This window comes from Sinocyclocheilus grahami, unplaced genomic scaffold (assembly GCF_001515645.1).
Source record: "Sinocyclocheilus grahami isolate Dianchi unplaced genomic scaffold, SAMN03320097.WGS_v1.1 scaffold638.1, whole genome shotgun sequence".
Lineage (NCBI taxonomy): Eukaryota > Metazoa > Chordata > Actinopteri > Cypriniformes > Cyprinidae > Sinocyclocheilus > Sinocyclocheilus grahami.
This window is the reverse complement of record NW_015505817.1, coordinates 69437-85799: the sequence shown is the minus strand read 5'-3', so window position 1 is coordinate 85799 and position 16363 is coordinate 69437. Positions and strand designations below refer to the sequence as shown.

General features: G+C 36.9%; 1 protein-coding gene across 1 annotated transcript in view; it reads right to left on the bottom strand.

Annotated features, from left to right (window-relative positions):
* The window catches only part of LOC107558244 (histone-arginine methyltransferase CARM1-like), a 30761-nt gene that overhangs the window by 3809 nt on the left and 10589 nt on the right, over positions 1 to 16363 (bottom strand). Inside the window, exons 2-6 of the mRNA XM_016241873.1 lie at positions 14838 to 15127; positions 11154 to 11290; positions 10200 to 10310; positions 6209 to 6386; positions 6011 to 6101 (exon numbers count right to left, since the gene is read on the bottom strand). Of these exons, the coding sequence (XP_016097359.1) occupies positions 6011 to 6101; positions 6209 to 6386; positions 10200 to 10310; positions 11154 to 11290; positions 14838 to 14994 (674 nt within the window). The 5' untranslated portion in view covers positions 14995 to 15127. The remainder of the gene's footprint in view (positions 1 to 6010; positions 6102 to 6208; positions 6387 to 10199; positions 10311 to 11153; positions 11291 to 14837; positions 15128 to 16363) is intronic.

Genomic DNA, 16363 nt, shown 5'->3' with positions numbered 1-16363 from the left:
TATATATATATATATATATTTATTTATTTATTATAAAAACGGCCATGGTGTTTGAAGATTTTATTGATTTAGACGACATTTCCAGGTCTAGAACTTAAAATTAGACTAGCTCATATATCAAGATTTTCCAAGACTGTGGGAACCCTGGTTCTTCAAAGACGAAAAACAGTTGTTGAGGGGGTTAATTAAAATAAAAAAGACATATTTTAGTTGTTCTAGCTCATTTAAATGCTTGTCTTGTCTTATTTCTACATCTTGAGGCCCGTTTGGAAGTTTGTAGAAATACAAAGTGGGCCCCTGTTGAGCACCCTTGTTTTAGAGGAGTGGTTTTATCACTATGGAAACCAGTGGGTTTCGACAAGAGGAAAGAACAATGTTAAATGCTAATAAAATACAACTATCCATATATTATACAATGGCTATCAAGAGAGAATCTTTTTTTCCCCACATATTGGTGCAGTTCTGGTATAACCAGCCAAAGCTTAATGTCATTCCCAAAAGCTCAGAAGCTCTACAACTTAAGCCAAAAAAGAGATCTAAGTTTCAAAGCTCTACAGATGAACATTTCATCATGTACCCACTGCAAAACATGAGACTTTTCTGTTCTAACACAAATATTGGGTGTTCAACTTGACATGACACCTGGTAACATTATCTGTCATAAACTCCTCACAGTCATTTGAGTTTAACAGCACAGACAGAGAGGAGTGAGCTCTGTGCCATGAGTCAGGTTTTGGATTGAAGCACAGCGTTTTACAGCACCGGGAAGCTGCTTGGCTTCAGTTTGGTCACGGCACGGTGCAAGTACAGTGCAGGCATGTGGGCGGTGGGACCATTACTGTCTTTCCATGCTAGCAAACCACAACCCCCTGTGGGCCGTTGTAAAATAAACCATCATGGATGAGGCTGTAAACATTCAGTGTGATGCATTGAGAGGGTCTGTAGCAGCATGTTCATGTGTACTATTAAAGAAATGTTCCATTTGTGGAAAAACACCCATTCCCGTAGATAATAATTTTGTTTTATTTTGTAGAGCCAAAAAATGTCTACAGTAATACAGTACATGAGCCAGTTTTTGGGAAGGCCTAAATACACGGAGGTGTAGTTCGTACTTTTGTTAAAGACCTTTTTTAAATTATGAAACAAATGAATTATTCAGTAAAACCTAGTTTATCGTGAAGCTGTAAAATCAAAAGAGTTATATGCTTTATCATTGTATGTTAATGTAAGATCATATTTTTTTTTAGGTCTATGCACATATGGTTATGTGTTATCAATGTTTGATTTTTTTGCAAAGCCCCACCACCAATCCTCCTTTAGCCACTTTGGCATTTTATCATGCAAGCTTTTGTTCTTTTCTAATGTACACCACTGTTCAAAAGTTTGGGGCAACAAGATTATTTAATGTTTTTGAAAGAAATCTCTACTGCTCACCAAGGCTGCATATATTTGATCAAGAATACAGTAAGAACAGTCATATTATTTAATATTATTACTATTTAAAATAACAGTTTTCTATGTGAATGTATTGTAAAATGTAATTTATTCCTGAATTTTCAGCATCGTTACTCCAGTCTTCAGTGTCACATGATGTTGTACTGCTTAATATTTTTATGGAAATGTGATACTTTTTCAGAATTATTTACTTATTACCGTCACTTTTGACCAGTTACATCTTTGCTGAATAAACACATTAATTTCCATTAAAAAAACTTACAAACCCCAAACAATCAGTTGCGATCGTAAATAGTAATTGAGGCCTCTTTTCAGCGTGCAGTAAGCATTTGCCTCGACTCTGATTCACAGATATCAGCAGATATGTTGCTTTGAGATGTCACACACAGGAGTGTAATCTGACATTGGTGTCACTTTTGTCAAACGCTCTAATGCGTATTTGTGTTTGCTTTCTGGAGAGTGTCAAAGGTTTCTATTTACAACGTTGAGCAATGCAGCCAATCACAGACATATCTGTTGATTTCTTGAATGCAATGGCCAGAAGCTTTTCAGTTAAAATCCACTCAGTGCTCAAAACACCTGAGTTTTTGTTCAGTGTTGAGTTCTGTGCACTCGTGCGAATCCTCTCATTGTGCAGATATGATGCATATTGTGCAGTTGAGATCGCGATGAAGTGGAGTGACAGCTTTTAGTGATTATAAAGAGAGCACTCTGTGCGCTTTATAGGTTATATACTGTATAATCCACTCAGAATTTGAACAAAAGCCTAATTTTTCAAGCTGATAAGAGGAACAACGGCCATGTTGCAAAGTGTCAGGAATGACATCCGCATATAAATGCGGGATTCACTCTCAAAATCGCATTTAGTGCATGAGCCATATGAACCATTTCTATTTATTTTCATCGTCCACATTCATTGTAACTGCAAGGAAGTAGAGCTGCAAAACGATTAGTCGCGATTAATCGATTCTAAATAAAAGTTTATGTTTACATACTATATGTGTGTGTACTGTGTATATTTATTATGTACAGTGACTATAAAAAGTATTCATACCCCTTCATTTTTTCACATTTTGCTGTTGCTGCCTTACGTTAAACTGCTTTAAATTACTTTTTTTCCACATCAATCTACACTCCATACACCATAATGGCAAATCACCTGCAGAGTACCATCCCAAGAGTAAAGTGTGCTGGTAGCAGCCTCATGCTGAGGGGCTGTTTTTCAGTGGCAGGGACTGATGAACTCGTCCGAGTAGAAGAAAAGCTCAATGCACCAAAATATTGAGATAGCCTTAATGAAAACCCAGTCCAGAGTGTTCAGAACCTCAGATTGGGCAGAAGGTTGACCTTCCAACAGGACAATGACCCTAAACACAGCAAGAGTGGCTTATAGACAACTGTGTGAATGTCCTTGAGTGGCCCAGCCACAGCCTGAGCTTGAACCCAATCAAATATTTCTGGAGAAACCTGAAAATGTGTGTCTGCCCCATCCAACCTGACAGAGCTTGAGAGGTGAAGAGATGAGGAGATGAATGGCAGATAATTGCCAAATGCTGATGAGCAAAGCTTGTCGCATCAAACCCAAAAAGATGAGGTTGTAAAGTTGCTTCAGCTAAATATTTAGTTAAGGGTATGAATACTTATGCAATGTAAATACTTAGGCATGTAGCCTACTTATTTCAGTTTTTTTTTATTTTTAATAAATTTACAAAGTTGTGACAATTCTGTTTTCACTTTGTCATTACGGTGTATGGAGTGTAGACTGATGTGGACAAAAAAAGTACATTTAAGCAGTTTAACATAAGGCTGCAACATAACAAAACGTGAAAAAAATGAAGGAGTATGAATACTTTTTATAGGCACTGTATATATAAATACACACACATATATGTATATATTTTAAAAAATATTTATATATATTGAATGTCTTTATGTAAACATGTATATAATTTATATTATATATAAACTAGTGCTGTCAAATGATTAATCGCATCCAAAATAAAAGTTTTTTGTTTACGTAATATAAGTGTATACTGTGTATATTTTTTATGTATATATAAATACACACACATGCATATATATATTTAAGAAAAATGTTATGTTTATATATTACATTTATTTATAAATATACATGTGTCACAGTTATATTCTGTTTCTGTCTCCACATTTCCCCGAGTTCCCTTGTCTATTAGTGTCCATGGTTTTTGATTAATTAGCTCCACACCTGTTTCAGTTCTCCCTAATTACCTTTTCTAGTTTTTAAGCCCTGTGATTTGCCCTAGCTCCTTAGTTATGGTATTGATGTTGATATTGTGTTTGTCTCCTGCTTGTGGATTTATTATTAAAATGACTTTGTTTATTTCTTCTCCTGCGTTGTGTGCTTTCCATAGCTACAAGTGACAACATGTAAATATTTTCAAAATATAAACTGTATGTGTGTGTATTTATATACATAATAAATATACATAGTACACACAAATAAATAAAAATGTAAACAAAAACTTTTATTTGGGATACGATTAATCGCGATTAATCGGTTGACAGCACTAACATAAATATAAATATTTTACATATAAATCTAACATATTTTTCCTTAATATATACATGTATGTGTGTGTATTTATATATGCATAATAAATATACACAGTGCACACACAGATAGTATTTAAACATAAACGTTTATTTTGAATCGATTAATCGCGATTAATCGTTTTGCAGCCCTACATGGAAGACATAAAAGAGGTGAGTAATTGATAGCCAAGTTTTAATTTTTTTGCGGTGAACTATTGCGTTTCGACTACCGCTGCCCCCTTAATACTTGACTAAATGCTAGGCAACGTGAAGCCACACAGTCCGTAATGAACAGATAACAGTTAACAGCTGGTCCTTTTGGTAATTTCAGTATATCGGGCAGAAATATCCAAACGTTCTCCTATCATTCATCGACCTTAAATGTGGCTTATCATTTGAAATTAAAACATGTAAGTATTAGCTACTTCACACGGCCGCTCGCTACCGGCCTCACAGACACTAGTTTATTAATAAATAATTAAAACATCTTGCTGTTTTTTTTCCAACACACATTCATAGTCATTACTTTTGTCGGTGCTTTGCGGTAAGCTTTATGTGTGCGCTTGAATAGGCCAGGGGCGGACTTACCCATTAGGCAAAGGTAGGTGACCGCCTTGGGCCCCCAAAAGCCAGGGGCCCCCTAAAATGCTTTTCATATATGAGATGTGCATTAAGCGCTGACACGCGAACGGTTGCTGTTTACGTGTTTATTACCACGACAGCCGTCCGAGTTGAATGTGCTTCTTGTGTATTCTGCTTGAAGGAGATGAAAATATCATGCATCTGAAACTGTCATATACAATATTGAGAAACAGTGTGTATTATATGTTTATAATTGTTTTAAATGCCGCTTACTCATTTATAAGAAGGAACCAAGTAGAGGACACATATGCAGTTACTTTTTTGGTTGATATAATCCTTAGGTGTGTAAATGTATAATTGCCTTTTCATTATTTTTTCAGTTTTATTTTAATTTGTAGTTAAAATAACTAAAAATAAATGTATTTTAAAGTTTAGAATTAGACATGCCTTTGCACACAGGCTTACGATGGTAACTCATCAGCGGACTTTCCTCGTCAATATAGACTATATTTTTTCACACTTTTCTCATTCTCACTAATTCAAGGTTTTATATGAATGAATCTCTGAATGGAACCAACTGTCTTCAGAAAAGTTTTGATGACATTTTCATTTTATCTGATAAAGTAGCGCTTATGAGATTGTTTACCGGGGAAACCGCTATATTTCTGACGTTTCTAAAGCGCCTCCTGCTGGCAGAGAATCAATGTTCACTTTCAATAATCCAGTCTGTAGTTTTTGTTCAGACCAATGCGAAAATCCACCCACATAACCCCGTTTTAAATGAATATCATAATTTATACTTCTGACTCACCCCTGGTTTAAATGCTCAATTGTGAGGTTTATCATTTTATAATTTATTTTGTTTTTGTGAAAACCTGTATCTCAACTGTAAATCAGTTGCTATTTTGTGGTCTAGAACACGAAAGGAAGCCATTATAACATGTACATGAAAAATGTAGAAACATTGGACACAACTGTGGGGCACCATTGTGCAGCAGCAAGCATCACAACAGAAAAGGAACCTCAAGGTTGATCTAGGAAAATGTCTGCAAATGTATAGGGCCCCATTCCTATATTTTGCCTGGGGCCCCCAATTCACTAAATCCGCCCCTGGAATAGGCTATATATTGAAGGCTCATTATGGTTTCGTTTCTCCATCAGTATATATTTAAATTATTAAATTAATATAAATGTGCAATTAGTTATGGACTAATGGATTAAATGAATGACGTAGAAAAATCTTTAGTCCTATATGACACTGGTCGATCTCTTCAAACCATGCATAGGCAAAAAAACTTAAAAAGCAGATGTTATGTTTCCCAGATGTCCAGATGTTCTTTCTATGAATGAAAACTGCAGGGTGGAGAATTGCTACAGTATAGAAGGCAGGAGTTGTTATTACCAGAAGTGGGAGCGAGCGTGATGCTCCATGTAGAGTTGTTCATCAGTGAAAGGAGCCAGATGAATGTCACCCTGAGTCGGGAACATCATGCCTGGACAGTGAGAGAAAACCAGTACAACTAATAACCCATAACATTTGAACACAACATATTATATATGTGTACAGGGAAATGTGATGACTGTTGTCGGATGCACAGACCTTTGGGTTTTAACCAGTTTTTGGCGTGCAGATAGCTCTCTAACATCCTCTCGTTGAGGAGCATGTAGCCCATGGGCTCTGAGATGATCACATCCACCTTCTCTGGGCAGCAAACTTCCTCAATCTTTCCTGACAAAACTGTGATTTTGTTGGACAAGTTATTGGTTTGAACTAGAATCTGAAGAGACAAGAATGACAAAACAACTTAAGCTTTATCAATAGCATCTCATTCACGGTGATGCATTTATAATGGAATACTATGGGGCAATACCTTGCACCAGAATAAACATCAAAAAAACTTTTGTTTTTAAGTAGAACCACAAGATTATATGCTAATGAGACTAGTGCATCACTACTAACTGTGTAAAGTTATATTATAAACTTATAAGTTAAAACAAAACTTAATATTATAAGCAATTTACACTGACAAAATTACAGGAATTGTGTCAGTTGTCTACAAATCAGCTTACAACTTGGATGGCTAACAAATAATTCGTATGGAATTATATGAGCAATTAAGTGCCTAACAAAAATATGAGCATGCTCATGTGATTTATTTATTTATTTGCTTTTGTATTTTTTTTAAGTACTTACTATTGAAAGAATATACTTTACATTCAGTTCACACACTTTTATTCTTTTAATGTTTTCAGGCACTTAGGTACATCTTAATTGCAACTAAATGAACGTATTATATTTTTAATTTATATTAAATGCAGTAATGTTATTTCATAATTCGATTGTCTTTCAAATATTTTAAAAGTTTACTGTCAAATGTACTGACAAACATTTATGGCAAACTAAAATAAACTTTAATGTAATAATTTCTATTCTTTAAAAACTAATATATTTGTAATTACACATTTGTAACTTTAAGGTTGCTGTTTTAAAATAGGCAGCATTCACTTTAAACTTTAAATGGAAAATTCCTTACAAGCACTGAGGAAGAGTTTTAAAATATGGGTCTGATTATCAACCTTGCAAACTTACACAAAACATTCCTTAGTAATCTATTTTCTAAACAAAGGAAATAATTTAGAGATGAACAGTTAAAGGTTTTGTGTGTTATATTTGGAACTTTAGTTGTATAAATCAGATGTGGCAATAGAAACTCAAACACATGTGGTAGTAGTCTACAAAATACTACAAGAGTAACAAGAGCTTTCCACTAAATGAGAAAAATAGCGCTTATTAGCACTGTTAAGAAAGCAGTCTTTATCCATGAAAACACGTGTCCTTGCCCACGACGCAGGTTTCTGGGCCAAATCTGTCTTCAAGTCATTTAGCAGCCAGAATGTCATGCATTCCAGACGTGCAGGAAAGATCCTTCTGAAGGACTCTTGAAGGTGTTGCCCTGTGAAAATGTTCCAGAAAAGTTGTCCCGGCCTGGTTATTTTTCCACAAAACCCATAGCCCTGAACTTCATGCCAAATGGGTGTGACAGCACAGATAGTGATGAGTGATTTATCATCCTAGCACATCCAACAGCTGGCCAAAAAACACATTATGTCCTCACTGTGCACTGTGATTTATTTAACAGGAATAGTTCACCCACGAAAATTTGCTAAAAAAAAAAGTGTCCTCACCCTCAGGCTATCCAAGATGTAGTTTGTTTCTTCATTTGAACAGATTTGGAGAAATGTAGCATTGCATTTGCACTTGCTCACCAAAGGATGCTCTGCAGTGAATGGGTGCCATCAGAATGAGAGTCTAAACAGCTGCTAAAAACATCACAATATAAAACGGATAGTTCCGGTGCTTGATTCTGATTGGCTAACAGTTCGAAGCTGTTGTAAAAAACTCTACAAACACACACCTTTGTTTACTTCTGTGTGCTGCTCGGCAGCCACTTTGTAGCAACCACAACTGTTTCTGAGGAGCTACATTGTTTGGTGGAAGAATACTGTTTATATTATCATTACACTTTATTTGCTCTGTTTTATTTTGTGAAACCTTACTACGTATATGGAATAACCGTTTTATAAAAGCAGTAAGGCCCGTGAAGCCGTGGTTTACAGTGAATTTATAACAGCTAAAGAGCGTTGTTAGGCATGACGCGAAGCTGTTACTTAATAATCCACAAGTAATCCACACCACTCCAGTCCATCAATTAATGTCTTGAGAAGTGAAAAGGGTGTGTGTTTTATCATTAAGAATTTTTTATTTTTTTTTTACTTCAAGTTGTTGCTTCAGGCTAACATATAAGTCCTCCATTCATAATATTGCTTTGTCCAGTGAAAATAAAGTGGTCTGGTCTGAATCAGGAGAGAAATCTGCACAGATCAAACACCACTTACAAGTGAAAACAGTCCAAAACAGCAACAAGCAAGTAGATTTTGGGCATGGACTTTTTCCCCGGAGGAAGTGTTATTATGGACTCGTATTTTGGTATAAAATGACAGTTAAAAATGTCTTAATGATAGGTTTGTTTTCACTTTTCACTTCTCGAGACATTAACTGATGGACTGGAGTGGTGTGAATTATTGTGATGTTTTTATGAGCTGTTTGGACTCTCATTCTGACGGCACCCATTCACTGCAGAGCATCCATTGCTGAGACACTGATGCAATGCTACATTTCTACAAACCTGATGAAGAAACAAACTCCTCTACATCTGGGATGGTCTGCAGGTGCAACACTTAAATGCCCTTTGTTTGGAACATATACGCTCCCTTCAAACTGGAATCATGGAGGAATATCCAGTAATGTCCACTTCGCAGGGCACTTACAGTCAAATATAACAAACGTATGAAGCAATAAGAGAAACATTCTTCGTCGTCTCGTCTGATGCGATCACTCAACCAAGCGTTCTTACCACGACCTCGCCCCTCCCCACCCCCCAACCAATCGACTTTCTGTAGGCGGGAATTATTTGTAATGAAATTCTAATGAGCCGCTTTGTGATATCATAAAGCCGGGAAACCAAACGTTGTAGTCCAAACAAGCCGTTTGCTGTAGTTCTTGAAAAAGGATTTTTTTAAAACTAAATATCTCCCTTTGGAGTGGACTTTGAGATTTGTAACTTTCTAGATCTTTTTTATGCCCAAACATACACACTACACACTGACTAAAAATTAAAAAAGTGAAAAAGCATAATAGGACCCCTTTAAGCAAATATTTGGGTGAATTATTCCTTTAATTGCTACAAAACGCCCAAACATACACACTACACACTGACTAAAATTTAAAAAAGTGAAAAAGCATAATAGGACCCCTTTAAGCAAATATTTGGGTGAATTATTCCTTTAATTGCTACAAAAAAAATCCATAGAAAAATGTAAAGGTACTGGCGATTTTCTGATTATCAGATTTCCCAATATTATGATTAATTAGTTAATTCACCCAAAAATGGAAGTTTGACTTTACTCCCTCCATGTCATTCCAAGCCATATGATTTTGATTCTTCCATAAAACAAAAAAGGAGACATTTTGAAGAATGTTCATTCAACTAAAGTGTATGGGAAAAGATGCTGTAAAAAATGACATGAAGGAATCATAAAAGTAGTCTGTGTGTGATCTAACTTGTCTAAAGGCTTACAACAACTCTGTGTGAGGAACAGACCCCAATCTAAGCCAAACCCAAACCTTTATTTTCGGGAAAACACTCAGATTTAACTTTAGTTTGTGTATATTCAAATTTGCATGAAGATCTGTCACTCGTCAGTGCTGCAGAATGGCTCTCACATGTCTCATAGCTGACATTTGAATATGTAGAAGTGAGAATAAGATTTGAGAGCCACGGTAGTAAACAAGATTTTGAGCAGGAGAATTACATTTCAGTCTGTTCCACACACAAAGATATGGTATGACTTCAGAAGACGTGCACTATACTGCATGAGTCTCACAGACTATTTTTTATAATACTTCTAACACATTGCGTGGAAAACATCCTGCTAAACACGCAGAGCATGCTTTGTGTTCCAGCAAGAAACTCATATGTGTTTGAACTGACGAGGGTGAGTAAATGAATCATAAATAGGATTGTGTGTACTTCTGCATATTTGGCCACAGAACTGCCCTCCACCGCGTACACTTTCCTAGCCCCGGCCTGGACGGCAAAGAAGGACAATATCCCTGTTCCACAGCCCACATCCAGAACCACCTACAAACACATGAAATACCATACAAATAAAGGCTTCAGTTGAGCTACTGCTGAAAATTAAGAAAACAAACACACCAGTTATTATATATTTCGCTAAGACTTTCATTTTTAAAAATATCAACGGTGCACTCAGTAACTTTTTTACAATTATTTATTTGACAAAGCCTTTTATCTAGGCTTTATACCTTTATAGTGTTATAGAAAAATGTGACCCTGGAGCACAAAAGCAGTGTTAAGTCGCTGGGGTATATGTGTAGCAATAGCCAACAATACATTGTATGGGTCAAAATTATTGATTTTTCTTTTATGCCCAAAATCATTTGGCAATTAAGTAAAGTATTAGTAAGTAAAGTAAATAAAGTATGTTCCATTAAGATATTTTGTAAATTTCCTACATTAAATATATCAAAACTTCATTTTTGATTAGTAATATGCATTGCTAAGAACTTCATTTGGACAACTTTAAAGACGATTTTCTCAATATTTGGATTTTTTGCACCCTCAGATTCCAGATTTTCAAATAGTTGGAAAGCAAATACAGATGTACAACAGATGTGCTGGAAAAACGTAATGCTTCTCAGAGGAAAACGAGCGAAATGCTTCATACTCTGATCTTGGATTAGTAATACTAGAAGAAAAATATTAACCAAATTATACTGAAAAGCAACAAAGAATTAATAATGCTACGAGTCTTGAACAGCGTTTGATGTGACTTTTGGCTTCTGCTAAAGGGTCACGTGAGATCGAAACATTTCTGTCCCGTTTGGAAGATGGATCAGGCAGAAATCTGACTTAAATATGCCAATTTTGAGGTAAAGAGTGATGAGAGGTCTAGATAAATGCAGATAACTGACCTGACTGGGTGCTGAAGCGCATGATGATACTGAAACAGCCCAGAGTGATGAGGAATGAGCGGGTGGCCACCCGACAACACTCGGTGTCCATCGTGATGGAGAACTTAAAAACACAAACGCCAGCATCTGGAAGCATAAGAATACACTGGGCATATGAATGCTGATAAAACAATGAAAGGATTATGTCACCCTACATCTGTCATCATTCACTCACCCTCATGTCATTCCTTAGACACAGAATACAAAAGGAAAATGTCTGAAAAATTAACTAAAGTGGATGGTGATTTATATTGCCAAGATCCCAACAGTACAAAAAAGTAGTTCATTAAACTCATGTACTTTGTTCCACGTCTTCTGAAACCGTACACGATCCAAAATTTCATCGCTATTCACTACACATCTTCCTTTCTTTTGCAACTCTCAAATCTCATTTGCACTTACGCATATTCAAACTTGGCATGTCATGTGGCAACCAATTTTTTTTTTAAAGAATTTCACTTTTATTCAGCAAGGATGGATTAAATTGAGCAAAAGAGACAGTAAAGACATTTATAATTTTACAAAAGATTTCTGTTTCAAATAAATGCTGTTCTTCCCCTTTTGAAATCGCATTGGAAATTATATTAACTTCAAAACTAAAAATAAAAAGTTATCAATCCACCATATTGCTTTATTAAGTGAAAAGGTCTGAATCAGGAGAGAAATCTGCACACATCAAGCACTGTTTAAACAGTCCAAAACAGCTCTAAACAAATATTTGTTTGGATTCACTTTTCCATTATGGATATTTTGACAAAAAGCAAAGGTTTGAAGTTAAAAACATCTTAAGGATGGATTTGTTTCTTACAAACATGCAGTTTTTGTCTTCTCAAGATATTAACTGATGGAGTGGAGAGGTGTGGATTGCTTGTGGATTATTGTGATGTTTTTATCAGCTGTTTGGAATCGAATTCTGACGGCACCCATTCACTGCAGAGCATCCATTGCTGAGACACTGATGCAATGCTACATTTCTCCAAATCTGTTCAGATTATGAATACATTATTCAAAGATTTTCAATGAAAACTTTAACTGTTTTCAAGCTGAACAGCCTGTGGTCACTAAGTGTTTTCAATAAAGGAAACAGAAGCATAAACATTTTACTAAACATCTCCTTTTGTGCTCTACAGAAAAATCACAGGTTCCAGCCATGAGCAGACATCAGAAATGACTGTGTCTGTGTCCTAGACAGGAAGCGCTGGCGGCCAGGACCAGTGTACCATGTCAAAGAAAACAGAGTCGGGTGCAGGCGATGCTAGAGCTCAAGCAGCAGAACAGCCTCGCTGCTCACGGAGAATGAACAGCGGAGCCGTAAATCTGGCCATCTGTCAGTACCAGACCACACAATGAGACTCCAGAAAATGTGTGGCACACCTGAATAAAGAGTCTTCATTTGCCCTTCAACCAATAAACAAGACACTACAAAGAGCCAGTGGAGAAATGCGTATGATATGACGTTATTTACAGTGTGAATGCTTCCATGTGGTTCCTCAATCTTCATATTATTCAGACAGGAGCACATACTGAAAATGGGCATTACATGATATTGACTGACTAATTAATTACAAAAAAAAAATGAAATGAAAAAAGGGTAACACTTTAAGGTGTCCTTGTTACACATGTTACATGTACTTACTATTATAATTATTATTTATGCATAATTACATGCAAGTAACCCTAAACCAAACCCTAATCATATAGTAAGTAGGCTACACTGTAACAAGGACACCTTAAAATAAAGTGTAACCGAAAAGAGCATAGTGATCCATAGGAAAGAAAAATCACCAATGAGATCTCAATAATATCTCAGTTTTTACAGCTAATTGTAATGTGGTGTTTTGGGTTGTGTTTCTTGTTCATGTTTTCATGTCTTTTATTTTGGAGTTTAGTCATGGTCCCTGTTTGTGTCATGCTTCCCTTGCCCTCATGTATTCATGCCATTGGTTCCTCTATTCATTGTGTCATGTTCTGATTGGTTGTCTTAGTCATGTGTGTTGTTTCCCATTGGTTTGTTCTTGTCTTGTGACCCTCTTGTTTGCTATAAGTAGCCATCATGTTGCCATTGTCTCTCGTCGTGTATTGATGTTGTAACCCGCTGTCGGTGAGTCTAGTCTGTTCATGCCTCGTCAAGTCTGTTCATGCCTAATCAAGTCAAGTCAAGTCTCAGATTATTGTTTGGATGTTTGGATCACACTGTAAATAAACTGCACTTGGGTTCTTCACTACGTCAGCGGGGCTTTTATTATGCCACAGTCGAGCGCTTCCGCTGCTTCCGGTCGTGCGTATGTGGGGTAAAGCAGCGGAGCTTTTATTATGCCACAGTCGACCGCTTCCGCTGCTTCCGCTGCTTCCGGTCGTGCGTATGTGGGGTAAAGCAGCGGAGCTTTTATTATGCCACAGTCGAGCGCTTCCGCTGCTTCCGGTCGTGCGTATGTGGGGTAAAGCAGCGGAGCTTTTATTATGCCACAGTCGAGCGCTTCCGCTGCTTCCGGTCGTGCGTATGTGGGGTAAAGCAGCGCTGTTTTATCACACTAGATACGTTTGAAAGTTCTGTTATAATGCTACTCTGTGCGGTCGTCACCGGTCTATTAAAACACACAACATATTAAAGCGTATTTGGTGTTTCTATATTTTCTACAAAACAAAGCCGGAAATCGAGGGCTTATGACGTCTTCGGCAGGCGACACAATGACACTATAGACACGCTCTGTGCCACTAGTTAAAATTGCTTATTTCTCTGGATTTAAACATTCTTCAAAACATTTGGGATAAGTACAAAAGTCAGCAAAATATATAACACTGTTCTAGTGGTTTTTAGATATTTGAATTAAAAAATCCTACATATTGTCTCTTGCTTGTCTGATGTTTCTCCGTTCACACTTTATTTTAAAATGCACAAATAAGTGAAATGTTAAGTAACAACATATTTTTAGGGTTAGTGTTTGGTTTAATGTTAATTGCTTGTAATCATGCATTACTACTACAGGAAATACATGTAGCGCGCAACAACGCCAAATCATTGTCATAGACTCAGAAGCTATCTCAACAATTTCTAAAAGTACGCCTAAATAAACGTCTAATAATAATAACAACAATAATAATAAACATAACTCAATGACACTGTAAAAAAACATGTTTGCTTATAGCTACTTGCCAAAATACGTAAGTCTGTCATCTAAAGTCTAAGATTTCAATACCTTTGAATGATATATTACTCAGAGTTCTTCCCAAACCACCGTTACATTAACTGTGTAGCTCTGTGCACGTTATCTTCGATGTGTAACATAGCGTTTTGTTAAAGCAAGAATCCCCAAGAAGCCGTGGTTTACAGTGAATTTATAACAGCTAAGGCACGACGCGAAGCGGAGAAAATAAAACGGTTATTCCATAGACGCAGTACGGTTTCATAGAATAAAACAGAGCAAATAAAGTGTAATGATATAAATAAAAACAGTATTCTTCCACCAAACAATGTAGCTCCTCAGAAACAGTTGTGGTTGCTACAAAGTGTTTGCCGAGCAGCACACAGAAGTAAACAAAGAGGTGTGTGTTTGTAGAGTATTTTACAACAGCTTCGAACGCGGCTCAGCCAATCAGAATCAAGCACCGTATAATATATCTGTGTTATAATTACCGTTGTTAACGGTCAGACAGATGTCGCCAGCCTCTCCGCGGATCTGAAGTCTAAGCTCCTGATGTTGACTGGCAGTCGGCAGATCTTGCTTCAAGTCGTTCTCATTCAGAAAGATCAGAGTTACAGAGAAACTGGTCTGTGGCTGATTATCGCCCATGATTGAATCCAGCAGTCATGGTAGAAGCGCTGATATCCTTCTGTATAAAGCTTTAGACAGAGTTTGTGGACCAGTTTAGCCGAGAGGAGGCTCTAGAGCGGCCTGGGCTCCAGAGGGGGCGGGCTGAAGGACTCTGACAACACAATGAAGTAAACACACACACACACACACACACACACACATTCACTTCAGTATCTCAAACAAACAATCACACCCTACTACACTACCCATATAACGCTAACCATACTGCTTCATACAATAACTTAACAGTATGCAAATATTACGTTATTATGTCCTAAAAAATAAAATATTCTCAAAAATAAAAATATATAAGACAAATAATTAATTGTACACTCACTGTGACTAACTAAAGAAAAGTGGATTGTAAGTCAGAAATGCGCTACTATCGCTGATAGTGGACTGCTCGAGCTGGGTAAAAGCAGTCTATTGACAACACAAAAAGAAAAACACACACACACACACACACACACACACACACACACACACACACACACACACACACATTCGCTTCAGTATCTCAAACAAACAATCACACCCTACTACACCACCCATATAACGCTAACCATACTGCTTCATACAATAACGGCAGTCGGCAGATCTTGCTTCAAGTCGTTCTCATTCAGAAAGATCAGAGTTACAGAGAAACTGGTCTGTGGCTGATTATCGCCCATGATTGAATCCAGCAGTCATGGTAGAAGCGCTGATATCCTTCTGTATAAAGCTTTAGACAGAGTTTGTGGACCAGTTTAGCCGAGCTAGAGCGCTAGAGCGGCCTGGGCTCCAGAGGGGGCGGGCTGAAGGACTCTGACAACACAATGAAGTAAACACACACACACACACACACACACACACATTCACTTCAGTATCTCAAACAAACAATCACACCCTACTACACTACCCATATAACGCTAACCATACTGCTTCATACAATAACTTAACAGTATGCAAATATTACGTTATTATGTCCTAAAAAATAAAATATTCTCAAAAATAAAAATATATAAGACAAATAATTAATTGTACACTCACTGTGACTAACTAAAGAAAAGTGGATTGTAAGTCAGAAATGCGCTACTATCGCTGATAGTGGACTGCTCGAGCTGGGTAAAAGCAGTCTATTAATCAGCACGCATCCGAGTAACCGTGCACACACTCATGGTTATGAATGGCTGCAGTGTTTAAATGCTAGGATTAAAGCTAGTCTTTACAGGGGCCGCAGTCATGCTGTAATGTGGATGAACAGCGCCATCTAGTAGAGATTGAAGAAAACTGGTCCAAGACAAGTGTCTGCTGCAGAGCTTTGTTGGCGGGCCTCTTGTCTAATTGATCATTTTGACTGAGTAAACTT